The 27319-nt window shown below is 31.7% G+C and overlaps 1 protein-coding gene and 1 long non-coding RNA gene across 7 annotated transcripts in view; one reads left to right on the top strand and one right to left on the bottom strand.

The window, feature by feature from the left end:
* LOC127701207 (uncharacterized) overlaps positions 1–11844 on the bottom strand; it is a 91589-nt gene extending 79745 nt beyond the window's left edge. The window contains exon 1 of the long non-coding RNA XR_007981872.1: positions 11349–11844. This is a non-coding gene — a long non-coding RNA (uncharacterized LOC127701207). The remainder of the gene's footprint in view (positions 1–11348) is intronic.
* The window catches only part of LOC127701164 (divergent protein kinase domain 1C-like), a 137778-nt gene that overhangs the window by 14057 nt on the left and 96402 nt on the right, over positions 1–27319 (top strand). For 2 of the 6 annotated variants that reach the window (XR_007981849.1, XR_007981848.1), the window contains exon 4: positions 2068–6714. Coding sequence is in view for 1 of the 6 variants with exons in the window: in XM_052204988.1 (XP_052060948.1) it covers positions 2068–2304 (237 nt within the window). In the remaining 5 variants the exon portion in view is untranslated. Of the gene's footprint in view, positions 1–2067; positions 7394–27319 lie in introns of those variants that run through there. The other 4 variants (XR_007981851.1, XR_007981852.1, XR_007981850.1 and 1 more) reach the window with 3 other exon arrangements.

Genomic DNA, 27319 nt, shown 5'->3' with positions numbered 1-27319 from the left:
GTTAATTAGCTTTCAATTTAAACAGGTTAAATGATTAAAATAATTTTAAAAATTAGATTAAATATACATGTTTTGAGGGGAGACAACACTGTAAACATCCTGTTGTTTTGGCAGTGAAAATTGAAAACTTATTTGCAGCCACTGTAGCTCTTTTCGAAGCAGGAAACCGTACCCTGAAACATGATTTTTATTAAAGGCCAGGTAAAAACCTATGAATTTCATACAGTTTTGATTATGGGAAATGTGTCTGTATCATGTTTACATGGGTATGCACATGAGCTGATTTCAGGTTTTTTATGTTCAGATTAGGCAACTTTTTTACTATACTAAAAGTACACTATATTTTTATTTCAATATAAACTAGAGACAATTCTGATTCCAGTGATATCTAGTTTTATACAAGTATCTTTATTAACCATTCCACCACTAAGGGTCACTTAGACATGGTCCCTTAAAATATGACGTCATAGAAAAAAACTGTTGATTGCACCCTTAGGAAATAAAATTAAAGTTGCAAATGTACATCGTGTGTGTAAAAATAAGGGGATGGGAGTAAATGAATATAACATTGGTATGAAATTACCTACTAAGAAAAAGTTGTGTTGACACTTCTACAACTGACATTGTACATTTATGATAAGCCCAATTAAAAAAAAATCAACAGAAAATTAAGCTTTCATGCTAAATTTTGATAAAAATACTTCTCCAATTTGGCTCTGATTTTGGAATAAAATGTTGTATACAATTAAATAGATTTGTTTCAAGAAATTTAAGCCAATGCTTTCATGTGCAGAATTTTACAGGATGAAAATATATATGCATGTACATTGTATGTGAAAATTTAAATAACCTACCTACTAGATATTACTTCTCATTGTGTAATTTTCTCATAACTCTTTTTACATGGTCTTTAGGGATGTGGGAATTCTGATTGCTGTGCAAACAAATTTAAGGACATTAATATATAAAACATAAATGCTATAAAACAGAAAAAATATTGATTCCTAGCACACTCATTAGCTTAATATATTTGCTTCATGTTCATGATATTTGCATTATCCAATTGATTATTTCAACTCAACTTTACTATTGTCTGATTGTTTATCATGTAAATCTATTACATTGTACTTGAACTAAAATGCAACAGCTTTGAATATCATAAATATATGCTGTTAGCTAATACAGTATATACATTTTATTACGCAAGTGGATATACAAAAGCTAATACAGTATATATATTTTATTACACAAGTGGATATACAAATGTATATGAAGAAATAAATGGCAAAAAAAAAATCTGCAAAGATACAAAATGTACATGTATATAATTGGTTATTTTGTAATACAATGGGTTTGACATAGTAGGAGGTTATGTGAATATTGCAAATAGATTATCTTTTGCACATCAATGCAAATTTTCATGGTTTTTATAGGCCTGTATGGCACATATTATCATAAGGTATACCCTAGTTTGCATTTCAATACTTTGTACAATTTTTGGATTGTTTAAAGGAGTGAGAGGACTTTCATTATTAGATTTCAGTTAATTTTTCACATGTTCAGACTCAGTTGTACACTAACATGAGTATGCTTGGGTAGATTTACTTGAAACTTTACACGATAGTTTGAATTGGTAAAAGTACTGTACATTTTGATTTTTTAATTTCCTATTTTTTATTCGAGAGTTATGGCACTTTAATCAGATATAAGGTGATTTTTCACATGTCACATACAACAATCAGAATGCTTGGATTAAATTACTATTAACTTTATACTTTTGTTGGGATTGGTTTATGTTACACAATTGATACATTAAGTTTGCAGATATTAATACTTGTATCTGCATTGTTCTAAATATCAAAAGAACATGTTTTATAACTAACATGGTTTTTCCTGGCTACTTTAGTTTAGTTTAGAATTCGAAGGGGAAGTACAGAATTTGTTATAGAAAATACATGTCTTACTTAATATTCATCCTGTTTTTATTGTCATTATGTGTTCAGTTATGATTTCTTAAGTACAATGCCTGGTCTGCTTAACTTCACTTTAATTGTTTTTTTTTTTCAGAATATTTGTGAGGACATTTTCATCCCCAGAGCTCACAACTTTTACACAGGACTTCTGTTCTACCCTCCAGATGAAATTGCTGCTGAACTTAAACAACTTTTAGAAGATTGTGCTTATCCCAATAAAAATAAAGGAGAAATTGTAAGGACTCCAACACCCACAGAAGTTTTCTGGAAATTAGTAGCATTATTAAAAAGAAGTAAAAGTTTGACAAAACAAAATAGAAAATATAGCTGATAAGCATCAACAAAAGCAAAACATAGTTTCAGCTCTTTATATATTGTGTATATAATTTTCTCAAGGGACAAGATGCAAAGAAAAGGACAGTGGGGCAACACACATTGTAATACAGATTTGCTTGGCTAGAAAATATTGATACAGCTCAAAATATCGTTTTTAAAAATTGAAAAGTTGATTAGAATCTTACATGAACCTTCCATGTTATAAATTGAAAAGTTGATTAGAATCTTACATGAACCTTCCATGTTATCTGCAGAGTTAATGATATGTATTGTAAATTTCTTTGATTAAAAGGGGTTTTGGGTGAACAATGTTAACAATAATGAAAACTGTGCCGCAACCAAGCATCACAAGTATAGAAAATAATAAAAATGTAGAGTTTATCATATCATAGACTTCATATAATTTAATTTCCAGTAAAGGTCAGATTTATAGAAACATTTAGCAAGCAAACAGTGACTGGTAGATTTTTTTTTATGCCCCCGCCGTAGCTGTGGGGGCATTAAGTTTTACCCTTGTCCGTCTGTACATACCTATGTACGTCCCAAAATTGGTTTCCTTTCTCTAACTTGAGTTTGCCACAACCAAATGTTATGAAACTTATACACAATGCTTATCACTACAAAACACAGATCAAGTTTGAATTTTGGTGGCGTCACTTTAACAGTTCTAGAGTTATGCCCCTTTATAAATGGAAAAATTGCAAAATTTTTAGTTTCTGTTCTCTAACTTGAGTTTGCCTCAACCAAATGTTATGAAACTTATACACAATGTTTATTACCACAAAACAAGGATCAAGTTTGAATTTTAGTGGCGTCACTTTAACCGTTCTAGAGTTATGTCCCTTTATAAATGAAAAAATTGCAAAATTTTTATTTTCTACTAAATATCAAGTAATTTTTAAAATTGGAGTTATCTTCCTTTGTCCATGACTATAGTTGAATCAACTACAATCAATGCTTTATACAATGCAATGTTTAATTTTGACTTCCACTGATAAAACACAGATCCAGTTGAATTTGGGTAGTGTCACTTTAACCATTATTGAGTTATGCCCCTTTATAAATCGAAAGATTGCAAAATTTTTAGTTTCCATTCTGTAACTTAAGTTTGCCCAAACCAAACATTATGAAACCTATACACAATATTCATTACCACAAAACAAATTTTTGTTTCCATTTTCTAACTTTAGTTTGCCTCAACCAAATGTTATGAAACTTATACACAATGCTTATTACTACATAATACAGATTAAGTACGAAATTTGGTGTGAACACTTTTACCATTCTTGAGTTATGTCCCTTTATAAACATAAAAATTGCTGAATTTTCGTTTCCGTTCTCTAACTTTAGTTTGTCTCAACCAAATGTTATAAAACTTATACACAACCGTTCTAGAGTTATGCGTGTTTACAAATAGAAAAATTCCTGAATTTTTAGTTCTGTTCTCTACTTTAGTTATCCTCAACCAAATATTATGAGACTTACACACAATGCTTATTACCACAAAACTCAGATCAAGTTCAAATTTGGGTAGCGTCACTTTTACCGTTCTTCAGTTATGTCCCTTTATAACTATATGCTATGCAAGCGGGGGCATCATCTGTATCCACATTTATTTAATAGAGCAATATACATTTAACACACAAATATTTGTTTATGTCTAGAATATAATTTTGACAGGTATTTCAGTTTAACCATTAATATGTTTAAGGGAAAGGAAAATTGTAAACTTTGAAAAAGCAAGACCACAGTTAAAATGTGAGGTACAATGTTCATCATATGGTAAATTTCAATAAAAAATATTCTTGATTAGTCGAAGATAAAGTGACAGTAAATATCCTTTGTTGATGTAAGTACATCTGACGCATGATTTATGTATGAAAACATATCAATTTAAGCATTTTAATTTGCATTTGTATAATTTATTTTGTATTTTTTTGTGAGAGAATTGTGCACATATCCCATAATTATTTTTGTTGCCTTGATACATGTAGCACATTCATTTTTGTGTCCCCTTTCAAATTTAAATGAATGGTTACTCATACCAATACCTTACTTGAGTTGATTATCAGAATTATTGGATAAAGGAATAGAGAATTGTACAAGTAGGTCATCTATATTTTTTATATGGAATGATTGGAAAGAGATGCATGTCTGTCTGGCCGCGTTTATCTTAACATCTCTTTCATGGATAATTGATAATGTTTATAAGTTTTTGTGTTACTTGTAGTAAAACCTTGATTTTCAACAATATATTCAATCATGATCAGAAAAGCAGCTAGACATCTCAGCGTGTGCACTCGTGTTTTTATTTTACTGTTATACAAATGCATGTATATTTGATAAATACATACATGTAATTTTAAAAAAAATTCTGATGTTTAAGTCTTTGTAGTCTTCCAAGGGTTTTTATAACATTTATATACCGTAAAATTATTTTATTGCAGTGTAAAAATATCATTATGAAAAGTACATCAATTAATTTCACCTTTTTAATTGATATTTAAAAAACCAATCACATTGTCAGAATTATCATACATGATGGAGGTGTGCAATAGTTGTAAATCTCCATAACTTTAACTTATTCCAGGAATTCCTGAAATATTTTAGGACATCAATATTAAAATTTTAGTTTCAGTCGATCCATAAATCACATTATGGATCTGTTCAATTTTTCAGAATCTTCATAAAGAAGAAGTATTTTTTAAGTTCCCAATTCATAAATTTAGGATATCCTTGATGTATTTTGGGGTATTGTAGTATTTCACAATATCTGAACATCAGGACATCTTAAAATATTTGTATTATTAAGGATCCCCATATAAGATGCTCTACAATGGTAATACGGATGTAGTTCTACATTTATTAAGCTCCTCAAATATTATTAATGGACTTCTATATTTTGATTTTTAAAAAGACTTGCATAAATATTTAGGGATTTCACAAAGATGATTTGTTGTGTCACAAAATTTCTAGGGACCTTTTTGAAAAATGCAGTTTAGACTTATCCTTTATGGATGTCCTGAAACAGAATAATTAGTGTCATTTAAAAATGAAATAATTGAAATGTTTGAATATTTCACAATGTCAAGAATGCAAATTGTGGAAGAGAATTCATTGAAGACCTCCTTAGTTACTAAAATTGGGACCAATAAACGTATTTACGCTTTTGGTATTTAGCTGGAATTTGTCCATGAATGACCTTAGATCTGCTCCGAATAACCTTATGATGTCAAGCAACAATCACTTTTAAATTATGACGTCAAATGTTTTAAATTGTGACATCAAATTTTATGGGAACTTGTGTGATTTTAAGTAATGGCATACAAATTTGCATACAAGTGTAAATGTACGTCTATTCTGCACCTCATAAAGAGTTTTTTGCATGTTTTATATTAGATTTTACAGCAGGTTTTTATACGACCGCAAACAAATTTTTGTGGTCCTATATTGGTATGACGTTGCCGTCGTCGTCGTCGTCGTCTGGCGTCGTCCGGCGTCGTCCGAAGACACATTGGTTTTCGCACTCTAACTTCAGTTTAAGTGAATGGATCTCTATGAAATTTTACCACAAGGTTCAATACCACAAAAGAAAGGTTGGGATTGATTTTGGGGGTTATGGTACCAACAGTAAAGGAATTAGGGGCCAAAAAGGGGCCAAAAATAAGCATTTTTGTAACTTCCAGACATAACTTGTGTGTTAGTGTATGGATCTCTCTGACATTGTACCACAAGGTTCCATATCACAAAAGGAATGCTGGGATTGATTTTGGGGGTAATTGCCTCAAAATTTTAGGAATTAGGGGCCAAAAAAGGGGCAAAAAACAAGCATTTTTCTAGTTTCATGACAATAACTTGTGTGTAAGTGTATGGATCTTTCTGAAATTGTACTACAAGGTTCCATATCACAAAGGGAAAGCTGGAATTGAGTTTATGGGTAATTGCCGAAACGTTTAGGAATTGGGGGCCAAAAAGGGGCCAAAAATAAGCATTTTTCTAGTTTCCAGACAATAACTTGTGTTCAAGTGTATGGATCTCTTTGAAATTGTACTGCAAGGTACCATACCACAAAGGGAAGGCTGGGAATGATGATGGGGGTAATTGCCTCAATATTTAAGGAATTAGGGGCCAAAAAGGGGCAAAAAACAAGCATTTTTCTAGTTTCTAGACAATAACTTGTGTTCAAGTGTATGGATCTCTCTGAAATTGTACTGCAAGGTACCATACCACAAAGGGAAGGCTGGGATTGATGATGGGGGTAATTGCTTCAATATTTTAGGTATTAGGGGCCAAAAAGGGGCAAAAAACAAGCATTTTTCTAGTTTCAGGACAATAACTTGTGTGTAAGTGTATGGATCTTTCTGAAATTGTACTACAAGTTTCCATATCACAAAGGGAAAGCTGGGTTTGAGTTTGGGAGTAATTGCCCTAGACGTTTAGAAATGTGGGGCCAAAAAGGGGCCAAAAAACACATTTTTCTAGTTTCCAGACAATAACTTGTGTTCAAGTGTATGGATCTCTCTGAAATTGTACTGCAAGGTACCATACCACAAAGGGAAGGCTGGGATTGAGTTTGGGGGTGATGAATCATAAGGGGGTTCAAAAAATTTGGGGGGGGGGGATTTTTTTTTTTTTCCTTTTTTTTTCTTTTTTCCTTTTTTTTTTCTTTTAAAATTTTCCATTTTAAGTTGGTTATTTCTGATTTATATTTAAAAGCAAATAATAATGATATGGTAGGAGATACACACCAAACAGGATGTGTAAATTATTATATAATAAGTATTGTGCAATAGCAAGAAATTTTCAATTGCACAGTATTGCACAATAGCAAGAAATCTTCAATTGCACGGTATTGCGCAATAGCAAGAAATCTTCAATTGCACAGTATTGTGCAATAGCAAGAAATATCCAATAGCACAATATTGTGCAATAGCAAGAAATTGTCAATTGTACAGTATTGCGCAATAGCAAGAAATTGTCAATTGTACAGTATTGCGCAATAGCAAGAAATATTTAATTGCACAGTATTGTGCAAAAGAATATACTTCGTATAAATTGCTTATTTCTTGACCAATTTCAATGGGGTTTTAATATGCTGAATCTAACCCTGTATTTAGTTTTTGGATGTTGGGCCCCGTTTTTAAATTGGTCCACATCGTGGTCCAAAGGGTCCAAAATTAAACTTTGTTTGATTTTTATCAAAAATTGAATTATTGGGGTTCTTTGATATGCCGAATCTAACCGTGTATTTAGATTCTTAATTTTTGGTTCTGTTTTCAAATTGGTCTACATTAAGGTCCAAAGGGTCCACAATTAAAATTAGTTTGATTTTAACAAAAAATGAATTCTAAGGGTTCTTTGATATGCTGAATCTAAACATGTATTTAGATTTTTGATTATGGGCCCAGTTTTCAAGTTGGTCAAAATCGGGGTCCAAAATTAAACTTTGTTTGATTTCAACAAAAATTGAATATGTGGGGTTCTTTGATATGCTGAATCTAACCATGTATTTAGATTTTTGATTTTTGGGCCCCGTTATCAACTTTGTCCACATTGAGGTCAAAAGGGTCCAAAATTAAACTTTGTTTGATTTCATCAAAAATTGAATTCTTGGGGTTCTTTGATATGCTGAATCTAACCATGTATTTAGATGTTGGATATTGGACCATAATAGGTGAATGTACAATTTAAAATTTTTAAGTTCTTAGACCACATTCATTCTGTGTCAGAAACCTATGCTGTGTCAAATATTTAATCACAATCCAAATGCAAAGCTGTATCAAGCTTGAATGTTGTGTCCATACTTGCCCCAACTGTTCAGGGTTTGACCTCTGTGGTGGGATCAATGCTGCGCCCTGCGGAGCATTTTATTAATTCTATTATAAAATAGATTAAGTTAGCACTATGGTAAATTTAAATGGGTAATTATGGTTGCCAACTCCATTGGAAATTTGAATTGAGATTATGACCATATCTTGAGGGAAAGAATTTTTTGGGGGAAAAAAGAGGGGGGGGGGGATAAAAAGAAATTGTGGGGGGTCAATTTTTTCTCATTTCAGATTACAGAAATTAAAAAGAATTATTCTTCAAATATTATTTTTTTTTCAAATTTCAAATATTGAAAAATTTCAAGATGTAATCTTTAATTGCACAGTATGGCGCATTAGATTTGTAAAATCTTTGATCACATTTATTTATTTGTTATGCGGAATCTAACAGTGAATTTAGATTTTTAATTTTGGGTCCAGTTTTCAAATTGGTCTACATTAAGGTCCAAAGGGTCCAAAATTTAACTTTGTTTGATTTTAGAAAAAATTGAATATATGAGGTGCTTTGATATGCTGAATCTAAACATGTATTTTGATTTTTTATTTGTGGACCCCGTTATCAAATTGGTTCATATTGAGGTCAAAAGGGTCCAAAATTAAACTTTGTTTGATTTCATCTAAAATTGAATTATTGGGGTTCTTTGATATTCCAAATCTAACCGTGTATTTAGATTTTTAATTTTGGGTCCTGTTTTTTAAATTGCTCTACATAAAGGTCCAAAGGGTCCAAAATTAAACTTAGTTTGATTTTAACAAAAATTGAATTCTTGGGGTTCTTTGATATGCTGAATCTTAACATGTGTTTAGATTTTTGATTATGGGCCCAGTTTTGAAGTTGGTCCAAGATAGGGTCCAGTATTTAAACTTTGTTTGATTTCAACAAAAATTGAATATATGGGGTTCTTTGATATGCTGAATCTAAACATGTATTTAGATTTTTGATTATGGGCCCAGTTTTCAAGTTGGTCCAAATTGGGGTCCAAAATTAAACTTTGTTTGATTTCAACAAAAATTGAATATATGAGGTTCTTTGATATGCTGAATCTAAACATGTATTTAGATTTTTTATTTATGGGCCCCATATCAAATTGGTTCATATTGAGGTCAAAAGGGTCCAAAATTAAACTTTGTTTGATTTCATCAAAAATTGAATTATTGGGGTTCTTTGATATGCCAAATCTAACCGTGTTTTTAGATTTTTAATTTGGGTCCCGTTTTTAGCTCACCTGGCCCAAAGGGCCAAGTGAGCTTTTCTCATCACTTGGCGTCCGTCGTCCGTCATCCGTCGTCCGTAAACTTTTACAAAAATCTTCTCCTCTGAAACTACTGGGCCAAATTTAACCAAACTTGGCCAATATCATCATTAGGGTATCTAGTTAAAAAATGTGTCCGGTGACCCGGCCAACTAACCAAGATGGCCGCCATGGCTAAAAATAGAACATAGGGATAAAATGTAGATTTTGGCTTATATCTCTGAAACCAAAGCATTGAGAGCAAATCTGACAAAGGGTAAAAATGTTTATTAGCTCAAGATCTATCTGCCCTGAAATTTTCAGATGAATCGGACAACCCTTTGTTAGGTTGCTGCCCTTGAATTAGTAATTTTAAGGAAATTTTGCCTTATTTGGTTATTATCTTGAATATTATTATAGATAGAGATAAACTGTAAACAGCAATAATGTTCAGCAAAGTAAGTTCTACAAATGAGTCAACATGACCAAAATGGTCAGTTGACCCCTAAAGGAGTTATTGCTCTTTTATAGTCAATTTTTAACAATTTTTCGTAAATTTTTGTTATCTTTTACAATCTTCTCCTCTGAAACTACTAAGATGAATTTAACTAAAGTTGTAAACAATCATCATTAGGGTATGTAGTTTAAAAATTGTGTTTGATGACCCCGCCTTCAAACCAAGATGGCCGACATGGCTAATAATAGTACATAGGGTAAAATGCAGTTTTTGGCTCATATATCTAAACCCAAAGCATTTCTAGCAAATCTTTCAAAAACAAAATTGTTCATTAGGTCAAGATCTATCTGCCCTTAAATTTTCAGACCATTCAGGCAACCCGTTGTTGGGTTGCTGCCCCTGAATTGGTAATTTTTAGAAATTTTTTCAGCTTTTGGTTATTATCTTGAATATTATTATAGATAGAGATAAACTGTAAAGAGCAATAATGTACAGCAAAGTAAGACCTACAAATAAGTCACATGACCAAAATGGTCAATTGACCCCTTAAGGAGTTATTGCCCTTTATAATAAATTTTTAACAATTTTCATAAATTTTGTAAATTTTTACAAAATAATTTCCACTGAAACTACAGGGCCAAGTTCATTATAGATAGAGATAATTGTAAGCATCAAGAATGTTCAGTAAAGTAAGATCTACAAACACATCACCATCAACAAAACACAATTTTGTCATGAATCCACCTGTGTCCTTTGTTTAATATGCACATAGACCAAGGTGAGCGACACAGGCTCTTTAGAGCCTCTAGTTTAAATTGGTCTTCATTGAGGTCCAAAGGGTCCAAAATTAAACTTAGTTTGATTTTAACAAAAATTGAATTCTTGGGGTTCTTTGATATGCTGAATCTAAACATGTGTTTAGATTTTTGATTATGGGCCCAGTTTTCAAGTTGGTCCAAGTTGGGGTCCAAAATAAAACTTTTTTTGATTTCAACAAAAATTGAATATATGGGGTTCTTTGGTATGCTGAATCTAACCATGAATTAAGATTTTTTATTTGTGGGCCCCACTATCAAATTGGTTCATATTGAGGTCAAAAGGGTCCAAAATTAAACTTTGTTTGATTTCATCAAAAATTGAATTATTGGGGTTCTTTGATATTCCAAATCTAACCGTGTATTTAAATTTTTGATTTTGGGTCCTGTTTTTTACATTGCTCTACATTAAGGTCCAAAGGGTCCAAAATTAAACTTAGTTTGATTTTAACAAAATTGAATTCTTGGGGTTCTTTGATATGCTGAATCTAAACATGTGTTTAGATTTTTGATTATGGGCCCAGTTTTCAAGTTGGTCCAAGATAGGGTCCAGTATTTAAACTTTGTTTGATTTCAACAAAAATTGAATATATGGGGTTCTTTGATATGCTGAATCTAAACATGTATTTTGATTTTGGACATTGGACCATAATAGGTAAATTAAAAAAATTCAAGTTCTTACACCACATTCTTTCTGTGTCAGAAACCTATGCTGTGTCAAATATTTAATAACAATCCAAATTCAGAGCTGTATCAAGCTTGAATGTTGTGTCCATACTTGCCCCAACTGTTCAGGGTTCGACCTCTGCGGTCGTATCAAGCTGCGCCCCAGCGAAGCATTTTATTCATTTTTATATGACCTTAATAAAATTTTGTGGTCGTATATTGGTATGACGTTGGTGTCGTCGTCGTCGTCGTCTGGTGTCGATGTCGTCCGAAGACACATTGGTTTTCGCACTCTAACTTTAGTTAAAGTGAATGGATCTCTATGAAATTTTACCATAAGGTTCAATACCACAAAAGGAAGGTTGGGATTGTTTTTGGGGGCTATGGTACCAACAGTTCAGGAATTAGGGGCCAAAAAGGGGCCAAAAATAAGCATTTTCTAGTTTCCAGACAATAACTGTGGAATGGTGTATGGATCTCTCTGAAATTATACTACAAGTTTCCATACCACAAAGGGATGGTTAGGATTTGCTTTGGGGGGGGGGGGGGGGGGGTGGGTATGGCTCAAACTGTTTAGGAATTAGGGGCAAAAAAGGCGGAAAAACAAGGTTGTCCTGGTTAATGGACAAATACTTTAGTACAAAACATAATTAAAGCAGTGTAAGGGAGATAAATCAAATACATCATTGAAATTACCTCCCTTGCACTGCTTTTAAATTATGTATAAAGTAATGGTAAATGAACAATTAAGATAATTTAAAACAGTGTAAGGGAGGTAATCCAAATACAACGTTTTGGTTACTTCCCTTACACTGCTTTTAAATTATGTTTAAAGAAATGCATATTTATAAAGGAAGACCAGTAAAAATATCTGCAAATGTTGCATCTTTTTTTTTTACAAAAAAATCCATATGAAAGATTTGACACTATATTTTAAATTCTATTATAAAATAGATTAAGTTAGCACTATGGTAAATTTAAATGGGTAATTATGGTTGCAAACTCCATTGGAAATTTGAATTAAGATTATGACCATATCTTGAGGGAAAGAATTTTTTGGGGGAAAAAAGGGGGGAAGAGTAAAAGGAAATTGTGGGGGGTCAATTTTTTCTCATTTCAGATTTCAGAAATTAAAAAGAATTATTCTTCAAATATTATTTTTTTTTTTCAAATTTCAAATATTGAAAAATTTCAAGAAGTAATCTTTAACTGCACAGTATGGCGCATTAGATTTGTAAAATCTTTGACCACATTTATTTATTTGTTATGCCGAATCTAACCGTGTATTTAGATTTTTAATTTTGGGTCCAGTTTTCAAATTGGTCTACATTAAGGTCCAAAGGGTCCAAAATTAAACCTTGTTTGATTTTAACAAAAATTGAATTCTTGGGGTTCTTTGATATGCTGAATCTAAACATGTATTTAGATTTTGATTTTTGGCCCAGTTTTCAAGTTGGTCCAAATTGGGGTCCATAATTAAACTTTGTTTGATTCCAACAAAAATTGAATATATGGGGTTCTTTGATATGCTGAATCTAACCATGTATTTAGATTTTTTATTTGTGGGCCCTGCTATCATATTGGTTCATATTGAGGTCAAAAGGGTCCAAAATTAAACTTCGTTTGATTTCATCAAAAATTGAATTATTGGGGTTCTTTGATATGCCAAATCTAACCATGTATTTAGATTTTTAATTTTGGGTCCTGTTTTTTAAATTGGTCTACATTAGGGTCCAAAGGGTCCAAAATTAAACTTCGTTTGATTTCATCAAAAATTGAATTATTGGGGTTTCTTTGATATGCCAAATCTAACCGTGTATTTAGATTTTTAATTTTTGGTCCTGTTTTTTAAATTGGTCTACATTAAGGTCCAAAGGGTCCAAAATTAAACTTAGTTTGATTTCAACAAAAATTGAATTCTTGGGGTTCTTTGATATGCTGAATCTAAACATGTGTTTAGATTTTTGATTATGGGCCAAGTTTTCAAGTTTGTCCCAGTTGGGGTCCAAAATTAAACTTTGATTTGAACATATGGGGTTCTTTGATATGCTGAATCTAAACATGTATTTAGATTTTAGAATTTTGGCCCAGTTTTCAAGTTGGTCCAAATTGGGGTCCAAAATTAAACTTTGTTTGATTTCAACAAAAATTGAATATATGGGGTTCTTTGATATGCTGAATCTAACCATGTATTTAGATTTTTTATTTGTGGGCCCCGCTATCAAATTGGTTCATATTGAGGTCAAAAGGGTCCAAAATTAAACTTTGTTTGATTTCATCAAAAATTGAATTATTGGGTTCTTTGATATGCCAAATCTAACTGTGTTTTTAGATATTTATTTTGGGTACCGTTTTTTAAATTAGTCTACATTAAGGTCCAAAGGGTCCAAAATTAAACTTAGTTTGATTTCAACAAAAATTGAATTCTTGGGGTTCTTTGATATGCTGAATCTAAACATGTGTTTAGATTTTTGATTATGGGCCCAGTTTTCAAGTTTGTCCCAGTTGGGGTCCAAAATTAAACTTTGTTTGATTTCAACAAAAATTGAACATATGGGGTTCTTTGATATGCTGAATCTAAACATGTATTTAGATTTTAGAATTTTGGCCCAGTTTTCAAGTTGGTCCAAATTGGGGTCCAAAATTAAACTTTGTTTGATTTCAACAAAAATTGAATATATGGGGTTCTTTGATATGCTGAATCTAACCATGTATTTAGATTTTTATTTGTGGGCCCAGCTATCAAATTGGTTCATATTGAGGTCAAAAGGGTCCAAAATTAAACTTTGTTTGATTTCATCAAAAATTGAATTATTGGGTTCTTTGATATGCCAAATCTAACTGTGTATTTAGATTTTTAATTTTGGGTCCCGTTTTTTAAATTGGTCTACATTAAGGTCCAAAGGGTCCAAAATTAAACTTAGTTTGATTTCAACAAAAATTGAATTCTTGGGGTTCTTTGATATGCTGAATCCAAACATGTGTTTAGATTTTTGATTATGGGCCCAGTTTTCAAGTTGGTCTAAGTTGGGGTCCAAAATTAAACTTTTTTTGATTTCAACAAAAATTGAATATATGGGGTTCTTTGATATGCTGAATCTAACCATGTATTTAGATTTTTTATTTGTGGGCCCGCTATCAAATTAGTTCATATTGAGGTCAAAAGGGTCCGAAATTAAACTTTGTTTGATTTCATCAAAAATTGAATTATTGGGGTTCTTTGATATTCCAGTTCAAACCGTGTATTTAGATTTTTGATTTTGGGTCCAGTTTTTTAAATTGGTCTACATTAAGGTCCAAAGGGTCCAAAATTAAACTTAGTTTGATTTTAACAAAAATTGAAATCTTTGGGTTCTTTGATATGCTGAATCTAAACATGTGTTTAGATTTTTGATTATGGGCCCAGTTTTCAAGTTGGTCTAAGTAGGGGTCCAAAATTAAACTTTTTTTGATTTCAACAAAAATTGAATATATGGGGTTCTTTGATATGCTGAATCTAACCATGTATTTAGATTTTTTATTTGTGGGCCCCGCTATCAAATTAGTTCATATTAAGGTCAAAAGGGTCCAAAATTAAACTTTGTTTGATTTCATCAAAAATTGAATTATTGGGGTTCTTTGATATGCCAAATCTAACCGTGTATTTAGATTTTTAATTTTGGGTCCCGTTTTTTAAATTGGTCTACATTAAGGTCCAAAGGGTCAAAAATTAAACTTAGTTAGATTTAAACAAAAATTGAATTCTTGGGGTTCTTTGATATGCTGAATCTAAACATGTGTTAAGATTTTTGATTATGGGCCCAGTTTTTAAGTTTGTCCCAGTTGGGGTCCAAAATTAAACTTTGTTTGATTTCAACAAAAATTGAATATATGGGGTTCTTTGATATGCTGAATCTAAACATGTATTTAGATTTTAGAATTTTGGCCCAGTTTTCAAGTTGGTCCAAATTGGGGTCCAAAATTAAACTTTGTTTGATTTCAACAAAAATTGAATATATGGGGTTCTTTGATATGCTGAATCTAACCATTTATTTAGATTTTTAAAGCAATTGCTTTTATGCCATCACGTATTGCCATCTTTGTGACGCAAATCAGAGACTCCGCCCAGATCAAGCTATAGTACTTTGTTAAACAGGCTCCTGGTCAGTCATTCTTAAACACCTATGTATGTTTTCTAATGCAATACATAGCTTGAAACTTTTGAAAAGAGTTAGTGGATTTAAGAGGTTTCAGCATATGTTCTTGTAGATGTATTTTTGTATTTAGGGGGACAACCGTTTGACTATCAAAAAACATAGAAGTCCGAGTGAAAAAAAGTGCATTTTTATACCTGCGATTCTGTTCTCCTTTCGTACGATGTTTCAACAAAATATCGAATCATTTCAGTTGTTGATTAAGTATTGAAAATTTTACTGAATTATCTCTTATTCAATAAGGTTTTATATGTTTAATTGGTGTTTCTCTAAGAAAGAGGCCAGGTGCTCTTGTTCATTCATAAAATTATCGTTTATTCATAAATTTATCGTAAAATCAAAATCACTACACAGGTTATTCGTAGTGTCAAATGATTACCTGTAATCTAAAAATAGACAAACTTAACTGACCTATTTTGTTGATTTGTTTGCGCAAATAATTTAGCGGAACGAAACCCTTGTTAAAAACACATAACAATAAGTTCGTTTTCCTTTTTTGTCATAACTCCGTAAGATTTATTGATCACCTTACTAATGAAATGGACCCGTCAAAACGTGATAGATGCCAAGTCCAGATGAAGAGATATTTACAATTTGGAATTTTCTAGTTTCATAGATTGAAAAAAAGTATGTCCTTTTGGATATCATAATCAAAACTGGGTATGCATGACAAATGATGAAACCATTATCCTCGTCTTTCCAATGGACGAGTCTACTACGTGTGTTGACACTCGACGGTCCACCGTGTTTGCAATTTTATTTCGCATGTTTTCGAAATATTGAAGATCATTTTTCGTAATGTTTCCTTAAAATTGATAAATATCAAAGCAACGAAGAGCTGTTTGTTTTTGTTCGTATAAAGACGATTTAATGTCATGTTTGTCTGTGATGACCCCCCTTTTCCGGATTGCATGAGAATTATAGTTATCTCGTACCGCATGAGGATGACACATATCAACTGAGCAATAATGTTTGGGACTTAGTTTTAAGAAATGAAGACAAAGTAACATTATGAAAATATTTTTAGTAAGCTGAAATATATATTTATTTTTTACATGTTTATGTCTTGTAAGATATTTTATTTCTTTCACGTTTTTCAACATTTGCGTCTGGAAAGTTGAAATGTTTTAATTGAATGGTTAAATTTAAATTAATTATGATAATTGTTAAAATTAAATCAATAAAGGAAATTATTGCCCAGTTACAAACACTACTAGGGGATAATTTCTTTTTGAGTTATATGTTTCAGCACATGTAAATTTGACCCCAACTTTAGCCTGGTTAACGTGTTGTCTCCTTGTGAAATATAAAACATATCAAAAATGACTTTCTGCTAAAGTCTTTTATTGATATAAAGTTAAAACCTTCTTACTTCTCACTAGACAACACTCCTGTCAGGTTTAATTCTTATATATGTGGATGAAAAAGTCCCCAAAACATTAACATGGCAGCAATTGCTTTTACAGCCTTTAAGGCTTTGATTTATTTGTGGGCTCCGCTATCAAATTGGTTCATATTGAGGTCAAAAGGGTCCAAAATTAAACTTTGTTTGATTTCATCAAAAATTGAATTATTGGGGTTCTTAGATATGCCAAATCTAACCATGTTTTTAGATTTTTAATTTTGGGTCCCTATTTCATACGCCCGTTTACGGGACGTATTATGGTATACCGTTGTCCGTCTGTCCGTCCGTCCGTCCGTCTGTCCGTCCGTCTGTCCGTCGTCAACATGTCGGACATTAACTCAAAAATGCTTTAACCAATTTGCATAAAACTTTGATGAACTGTTTATATCTATTGACGTGAGCTCCCTTTTGTTTTTTATAAAATTTAGATTTTACGTTTCCGAGTTATGGGGTTTTATTCATTAAAAAAAGGGGGATTTTCCAGTTTTTGGACAATAATTCAAGAATGCTTTCACCAACTTGCAAGAAATTGTGGTGAATTGTTTATATTTATTGACATGAGCTACCTTTCAATTTTTATAAATTTTAGATTTTACGTTTCCGAGTTGCAGGGTTTTATTCATGAAAAAAGGGGGGATTTTCCAGTTTTCGGACAAAAACTCAAAAATGCTTTCAGCAATTCTAATGAAACTTTGGTGAATTGTTTGTATGTATTGATGTAAGCTCCCTTTAGAATTTTATAAATTTTACATTTTACATTTCTGAGTTATGGGGTTTTATTCATTAAAAAAAGGGGTGATTTTCCAGTTTTCGGACAATAACTCAAAAATGTTGTCACCAATTCTCATGAAACTTTGGTGAATTGTTTATATCTATTGATGTAAGCTCCTTTTTTATTTTCATAAATTTCTAATATGACATTGAGAATTAATTGAACTTTATTTGTTTATAGTCTGACAACAGATTTACTAAGTATGGCACAACAGCAAGAAATCTTTAATTGAATATAAATTCAATTCATATAACCAATTTCAAGATCTTTGACTACATTTATTCAGAAACCTATAATATGTCAAATATTTAATTACAATCCAAATTCGAACCTGAATCAAGCTTGAATATTGTGTCCATTTTTGTCCCAACTGTTCAGGGTTGGACCTCTGCGGGCGTATCTAGCTGCGCTCAGCGAAGCAGTTTATTTAAATTGGTCTACATTAAGGTCCAAAGGGTCCAAAATTAAACTTAGTTTGATTTTAACAAAAATTGAATTCTTGGGGTTCTTTGATATGCTGAATCTAAACATGTGTTTAGATTTTTGATTATGGGCCCAGTTTTCAAGTTGGTCTAAGTTGGGGTCCAAAATTAAACTTTTTTTGATTTCAACAAAAATTGAATATATGGGGTTCTTTGATATGCTGAATCTAACCATGTATTTAGATTTTTTATTTGTGGGCCCCGCTATCAAATTGGTTCATATTGAGGTCAAAAGGGTCCAAAATTAAACTTTGTTTGATTTCATCAAAAATTGAATTATTGGGGTTCTTTGATATTCCAAATCTAACCGTGTATTTAGATTTTTAATTTTAGGTCCTGTTTTTTAAATTGGTCTACATTAAGGTCCAAAGGGTCTAAAATTAAACTTAGTTTGATTTTAACCAAAATTGAATTCTTGGGATTCTTTGATATGCTGAATCTAGATATGTGTTTAGATTTTTGATTATGGGCCCAGTTTTCAAGTTTGTCCAAGTTGGGGTCCAAAATTAAACTTTGTTTTGATTTCAACAAAAATTGAATATATGGGGTTCTTTGATATGCTGAATCTAACCATGTATTTTGATTTTGGACATTGGACCATAATAGGTAAATTAAAAAAATTCAAATTCTTAGACCACATTCTTTCTGTGTCAAAAACCTATGCTGTGTCAAATAATTAATCACAATCCAAATTCAGAGCTGTATCAAGCTTGAATGTTGTGTCCATACTTGCCCCAACTGTTCAGGGTTTGACCTCTGCGGTCGTATCAAGCTGCGCCCAGCGAAGCATTTTATTAAGTGTGTGTTGAGAGACTTAAATCAACTACTGCAATATTGTACAATTCTTTTTTGCTAAATTTGATGTATCATAAAAAAGCAATATTCCAATATATGTCATTTTTGTCGAACCTGCAACATTTATGTCACGAATGCGAGACATAGCGATCCTAGATTTCGTCGTCGGCATTGGTGGCATCAACATTTAGGTTCTGACTGTGGTTAAAGTTTTTATAGACATGAATTACTTTGTCAAGCCTGCATGGAATTTTATGAAATTTGGACAGAAGGTTGTTTATGACCAAAAACAGTATCCCGAGCTAAATTTTTCAACATATTTATTTTAATTTTTCCATATTTTATTGATCAATGGACTTATTTTTTTACAGTTAACATTCAGGCTTAGTCTGAGGATCAAGTTTTCCAGACCTCAATAACTTTGTCAAACCTTCATGGAATTTTAGCTTGTTAATGACCTAAATACTGTATCCAGAGCAAAATTTGGAAAATATTTATTTTCAATTTTTGTATTTTACTGATAAATTGACTTTACTTTTTTTTACAGTTAACAAGGAGATACAGTCTGGGGTTAGAGTTTGTTACACATCAATTGCTTTGTCAAACATTCATAGAATTTTATGAAACTTTGGCAGAAGCTGTTTTATGATTAATAGTATGTCTGAAGCAAACTTTTGTAAATACTTCTTTTTTACTTTCAGTATTTTATTGATAGATGGACTTAGTTTTTTACAGTTAACATTTACACAGTCTGGGATTAAATTTTTTTTACATGATAAATTTGTAAACCTTCGTTGATTGTTATGAAACTTGGACAGAAGCTGATCTTTAAGATTAAGAAATAGCATCTAAAGAAAAAGTTTTTTACTGATAATTGGATCCTCTTTTTAAGTCAACATTACACTTATACACTGACAGCAGCAATCCCAGGTGAGAGACAGGGTTTCGCAGAACCCCTTATGAATTTTTATATGAGCAGATGCCATACTGTACTAAATGAAGTCAAGATGTGTTTTAATGTTTGTGTGTTTAGGTTGTTGTCTGATTGACATATTCTCAGCACCACAATTCATTTATGTTCTCAATATATTGTCATTAATTTCAAGGCACAAGGATTTGATTACTCATGAATTCTCCTATTATACTGATGTTAGGTTTGTATGTATATGTAATCACTTGTAATGAGTATATATTGATCTGACTTATCCACCAATTTTATATTCCAGTGTTACTATTTTTTGGATGCATTAGCAATTAATTTATTATACATGATAAGACTAAAATATATGGCAAATTAATGAATTCATTAGAAGATACCAGATGTTATTTGAAATTGACCTCAAGTTTGAAGTCTGTTGATCATTTATATAATTTTATTTTGTTCAAATACTGTATATTGAGTTATTTTTGCATCAAATTGTATTCATATGAATTGAAGGTGATATGAGATTATGAAACGAGAGTACCGTGAATTCATTTTTTTCCGTGGATACCAAGTTTTGATGGATTTAGGAAAAATGACATAATTTCATTGATATTTGATTTCATGGTTTTTCTCCAAGTCTGCATACAGCCTAAAGTAAATTTGTACTTTGTTGGACACTTAATTCATTGTTTTCCCATACTCTCGAAATCCATGAAAAATTTGTATCCCTGGAATAAAAATGAATCCACAGTATGCAAATTTTTCAACATATTTTTTTTAGATTTTCATAATTAATATCTATTTGTCCACAGACATGGAAATACCGGGGTCTGCCGTCCGTTTGTCCATCCGGTCTTGTTAGTGCTCTCACGTTTACAATTCTTGCCAGATTTCTATGAAACTTAAATCATAGGTTTATATCAACAATGTCTTGGACGAGTTGGAAAATCAGTGCGGATTAATTATTTTTAAAAGATTTGTGCCCTTTGGAAACATTAATTATTGGAAAATTGCATCGTTAGCACTCTCATGTGTTCAATACTTGTCAGATTTTTATGAAACTTATATCATAGGTTTATATCAGCAATGTCTTGGACGATTTCGAAAATCAGTGCTGATCAATTATTTTTAAAAGAGTTATGCCCCTGGGAAATATAAATTATATGGAAAATTGCAATGTTATCGCTCTCATGTGTTCAGTTCTTGCCAGAATTTTATGAAACTTATATCATAGCTTTATATCTGCAATGTCTTTGACACTTTCGAATATAAGTTCTGATCAAATAGTTATAACGAGTTATGGCCCTTGGAAATATAAATTATAGTGGAAATCACATTGCATTTGCTCTGAAGCCTTCATTTCTCTTATAAAGATATTAATAAAAAGTTTTAAAGAAAAAAAAAGTGCTTTTTTTAGTTATTGCCCTTGTACCATGGATAGATAAAATATGTGCAACGCAGGGGACATTGGAACTATGTTCTTTTATTTTTTTTAAGCATTATAAACAATTGTCTGATAATTTTAAAATGTATTTTGCACAACCTATCATTTTTTTTACGGGACGTATTATGCTATACTGTTGTCCGTCTGTCGTCTGTCTGTCCGTCTGTCCGTCCGTCGTCAACATGTCAGACATTAACTCAAAAAATCTTTAACCAATTTGCATAAAACTTTGGTGAATTGTTTATATCTATTGACGTGAGCTCCCTTTCGTTTTTTATAAATTTTAGATTTTATGTTTCCGAGTTATGGGGTTATTTTCCAGTTTTCGGACAATAACTCGAGAATGCTTTCACCAACTTGCAAGAAATTGTGGTGAATTGTTTATATTTATTGACATGAACTCCCTTTTGATTTTTATATATTTTAGATTTTACATTTCCGAGTTACAGGGTTTTATTCATAAAAAAAAGGGGGATTTTCCAGTTTTCAGACAAAAAATCAAAAATGCTTTCAGCAGTTCTTATGAAACTTTGGTGAATTGTTTATATCTATTGATGTAAGCTCCGTTTAGAATTTTATAAATTTTACATTTTACATTTCTGAGTGGATTTTCCAGTTTTTGGACAATAACTCAAAAATGCTGTCAGAAATTCTCATGAAACTTTGGTGAATTATTTATATCTATTGATGTAAGCTCCCTTTACATTTTCATAAATTTTTTATATGACATTGAGAATTAATTGAACTTTAATTGTTTATAGTCTGACAACAGATTTACTAAGTATTGGGCAACAGCACAGATTGCACAACAGCAAGAAATCTTGAATTGAATATAAATTCAATTCATATAACCAATTTCAAGTTCTTTGACTACATTTATTCAGAAACCTATAATATGTTAAATATTTAATACAATCCAAATTCAGACCTGTATCAAGCTTGAATATTGTGTCCATTTTTGTCCCAACTGTTCAGGGTTGGACCTTTGCGGGCATATCCAGCTGCGCTCAGCGAAGCAGTTTATTGAGGTTTGGACAAATATTAATGCATTACTTTAATCATGAACTTTTGTAGTAAACATATATGTTTTGAAGATTAATTGATCTGATTGGCAAGATCTATTCAAAATATTGCATTTTAGTTTTGAATTGGCATAACTTTTGTTTACTTATTTTTGTTGTTAACATGTGATCATAAATATGTTATTGGTTATGAAATATCACAATTACTTTATATAAGGGCTCTGTATGAATTGATCAGGTTTGAAAAATTTATGCTGATTATACATGTATTTAAAATGATAAATGCTGATTTCATGTGATATAAATTTTAAATGGTATATGGATTATATATATTAAATGAATTTATATGTAAAGTTTTGTCATTCTGATAAGAGTAATATAAAGCACAGAATCAAGGTCATAAATATTGGTTTTATCATATGCTAAAATCATACTTTAAAATCATTTTAGCATATGCTAAATTCATTTTAACATATGCTAAATTCATTTTAACATATGCTAAATTCATTTAAGAATATTTATTCATTTAAGAATAATTATTCAGCGTACACAGAAATGCTGGCAAGGAAACAAGGTCATAAATATTGAAGCATTTACAAAGCTCAATTTAGCATATACTATAAAGTCAACTCCTGTTAAATAAATGACAAGAACTAAAGAATAAAACTACACCAAATCTTTATAGCAATTCTTAACCTTCTATTTTTATATGACCGCAAAATTTGTTTTACATATCTTGGTATGACGTTGGTGTCGTCGTCGTTGTCCGATGACACATTGGTTTTTCGCACTCTAACTTTAGTTTAAGTGAATGGATCTCTATGAAATTTTACCATAAGGTTCAATACCACAAAAAGAAGGTTGGGATTGATTTTGGGGGTTATGGTACCAACAGTTAAGGAATTAGGGGACAAAAAAGGGGCCAAAAGTAAGCATTTTTGTAACTTCTAGACATAACTTGTGTGTAAGTGTATGGATCTCTCTGACATTGTACCACAAGGTTCCATATCACAAAGGGAATGCTGGGATTGATTTTGGGGGTAATTGCCTCAAAATTTTAGGAATTAAGGGCCAAAAAAGGGGCAAAAAACAAGCATTTTTCTAGTTTCATGACAATAACTTGTGTGTAAGTGTATGGATCTTTATGAAATTGTACTACAAGGTTCCATATCACAAAGGAAAAGCTGGAATTTAGTTTGGGTGTAATTGCCCACAATGTTTAGGAATAAGGGGCCAAAAATAAGCATTTTTCTAGTTTCCAGACAATGACTTGTGTTCAAGTGTATGGATCTCTCTGAAATTGTACTGCAAGGTACCATACCACAAAGGGAAGGCTGGGATTGATTTTGGGGGTAATTGCCCCAAAATTTTAGGAATTAAGGGCCAAAAAGGGGAAAAAAACAAGCATTTTTCTAGTTTCAGGACAATAACTTGTGTGTAAGTGTATGGATCTTTATGAAATTGTACTACAAGGTTCCATATCACAAAGGGAAAGCTTGGTTTGAGTTTGGGGGTAATTGCCCTAAACGTTTAGGAATTTGGGGCCAAAAAGGGACAAAAAACAAGCATTTTTCTAGTTTCCAGACAATAACTTGTGTTCAAGTGTATGGATCTCTCTGAAATTGTACCATACCACAAAGGGAAGGCTGGGATTGAGTTTGGTGGTGATGAATCATAAGGGGGTTCAAAAAATTTGGGGGGGGGGGATTTTTTTTTCCTTTTTTTCATTAAAATTTTCCATTTTAAATTGGTTATTTCTGATTTATATATAAAAGCAAATAGTAATGATATGGTTTGAATAGGTAAATTAAATTTTTTTAAGTTCTTAGACCACATTCATTCTGTGTCAGAAACCTATGCTGTGTCAAATATTTAATCACAATCCAAATTCAGTGCTGTATCAAGCTTGAATGTTGTGTCTATACTTGCCCCAACTGTTCAGGGTTTCGACCTCTGCGTTCGTATCAAGCTGCGCCCAGCGGAGCATTTTTTTTTAATTAAATTTTTTTCATGATTTTGGAGAGTTTTCCACAAAAAATTATGAACTTTCTTATATCTATTTTTAATCCACATATCCTCTATAAATATTGACTGGGGTCACATTTGCTCATTGTGCTTGTTTATATCTAGATATTCTATAACAAGTTGAATTTTGTCTTGCGTCAATAGAGTCGAAAAAGAGAGACTTAGGCATACTATTTCTGGCGGCGGTGTCAACAATATATTAGTTTGTGATTAGGTCAGTTTATGGGGAACCACTAGTGGTAGGTCAATGATATTTAAATGCAGTTGTATAAGCATTGGCATATCATATTTCCATGGAGATTATTTGGCCCTGCCCCCTCATTCATGGTCTATTGACTTTGAAACTTTTGCTTAGTTTTTGTCTCGCCTTGACGGAGTCAAAAAGCGAGACATAGGTATGCTGTTTCCGGCGGCGGCGATGGCGGCGACGGCGATGGCGTCAACAATGCATTAGTTTGTGATTAGGTCTAGTTCATGGTGAACCACTAGTAGTAGGTCAATGATATTTGGTATGCAATTGTATTAGCATTGGCACATCTCATTACCTTGGAGATTATTTGGCCCCACCCCCTCAGTCAAGGTCTATTGACTTTGAAACTTTTCATAGTTTACATGTATTAGTTTGTGATTAGGTCAATTTATGGGGAACCACTAGTAGTAGGTCAATGATATTTGGTATGCAGTTGTATAAGCATTGGCACATCTCATTATCATGGAGATTATTTGGCCCCGCCCCCTCGGTCAAGGTCTATTGACTTTGAAACTTTTCATAGTTTACATGTATTAGTTTGTGATTAGGTCAATTTATGGGGAACCACTAGTGGTAGGTCAATAATATTTGGTATGCAGTTGGATAAGCATTGGCATATCTCATTTCCATGGAGATTATTTGGCTCCGCCCCCTTAGTCATGGTCTATAGACTTTGAAAATTTGATTAGATCAGTTTAAGATGAACTGCTAATGTTAAGTCAATGGTATTTGGTATGCAGTTGTATTAGCATTGGCACATCTCATTCCATGGAGATTGTTTAGCCATGTACCTTCAGTCGTGGTTCATCGACTTTGAATATTTGCATTACTTACATGTTAAAGTATTGCTATTTTAATTTCAACATTTGCATTATCAAAATTACAAAAAGGCGAGACATATCTCTGTGATAACAGTTTATCATGTATTAGCGGTAGGTCAATGACATTTGGTATGCAAATGTGTTAGCATTGGCATAGCTCATTTAAATAGAAATAATTTGCATAGTTTTCATGTTTAAATATTGCCATTTTAATTTCAACATTTGCATTATACTTATCAACATTGCAAAATATGAGACATATCTGTTTCAGCGGTTTAATCATTCATACGTTCATCATGAACTCTTGATCCGAATAAATAAAATTAAGAAATAATTCTTTCATGCCATGCTCTATGCTCATTTTAACATGGGAAGGCATTATATTTGTCAATATTTTTTTACCGAGCGTTAGCAAGGTGTAAATTGTTGACAAATATAATGCCTACCATGCATGGTATGATAAAATTATTACGATTCTAATAGGAAAATTTTAAACTTTGGTACTTCGAAGCGGACCTATAATACATGTTCGAAAGGAAGCTGTTTTGATGAGGTTGAAAAGTTATAGAAAATCAACCGTTTCACGATAAAAAATGAACAGATACATCATCATGAACTTACTTTTAGAATGAATTTATTAAATTTCCTAGCGAGCATCACCAACACAAATGTACATTTTGATCTCAGGCATTCTTTAAAATACAATTGACATTGCACTTCTGTTGTGACATCAATCACGTGCAGCCCATGTTCTATTGGAATAAGAACATGGCTTTGTTTCATATTAGAATTATTGTTTTAACTTCAAAGTGAATAATAATTGTGACTCCAAAGTATGAAATCAGGTTAGCATTCTCTTGGAATATCATTTTCTTGTAGTTGGCATAGTATTCATAAGAATAATGAGTGATATGGGATATACACTGATGCGACAACAACCTAACAGTGTAACAAAAAAAACCAACAAGCATCTAGAGGTTGACATACGGTCTTCAATCATAGATAAGTGTCAACATAATATTTCAATTTCCCCGAGTAAAGACAGGATGTGATATGCTCGCAGTTACTGAAATATGGAACAGAATGATATGAAATCTTGCAATCCTTCATTCTAAAACAGTGGCTGAAAGCCTAAGATTATTTCTTGTATTGTATGGTTATAAACAGAACAGAATGACATGAGTTTGTGCAAATATACCCTGAATATATTTGTACAGAATTTAAATGCTTGCAGGGAAAGCAAAATTTTTAGTTTATATAAAAATAAGGAGATGTGGTATGATTGCCAATGAGACAACTATCCATCAAAGTGGATGTAAGCAATTACAGGCAACCATAAATAAATAAATAAATAAATAAATAAATAAATAAATAAATAAATAATCTTTATTTCAAGAGGATAATCCCATTATTTAAACTAATCTTCCTGAGAGTCCTCAAAATAATAAATAACATATTTATAAGTACATACAATATTATAATGATATATTATAACACAATATACAATTGTATCTAGATAATAATGAAAAAGCATATTAATTTGCACAATTGATGAAAAATTTGTAACATTTTGTTTTAAAAGATACAAGTGTATTACTCATTTTTATTTCATTTGGTAAACTGTTCCATATTTGAGAACCTGAATATGTAAATGTTTTCTTTAAAAAGTTTGTTTTTGGTTTCGGAAGATTTAACAGTTTTTCATCAGCCGAACGTAAATTATAATTCTGATTACCAATAAAATGAAAGTTTTCTTGTAAATAGTTAGGAACCATATCATTTAATGATTTAAATACAAGTATTGCCTTTTGATATTGAATGCGTTTTTCCACATTTAACATTTAGTTTAAACTATTAAACAACAAACTGGATGATGTC

Source organism: Mytilus californianus, unplaced genomic scaffold (assembly GCF_021869535.1).
Source record: "Mytilus californianus isolate M0D057914Y unplaced genomic scaffold, xbMytCali1.0.p SCAF_5, whole genome shotgun sequence".
NCBI lineage: Eukaryota > Metazoa > Mollusca > Bivalvia > Mytilida > Mytilidae > Mytilus > Mytilus californianus.
This window is presented reverse-complemented; position numbering and strand designations above follow the sequence as displayed.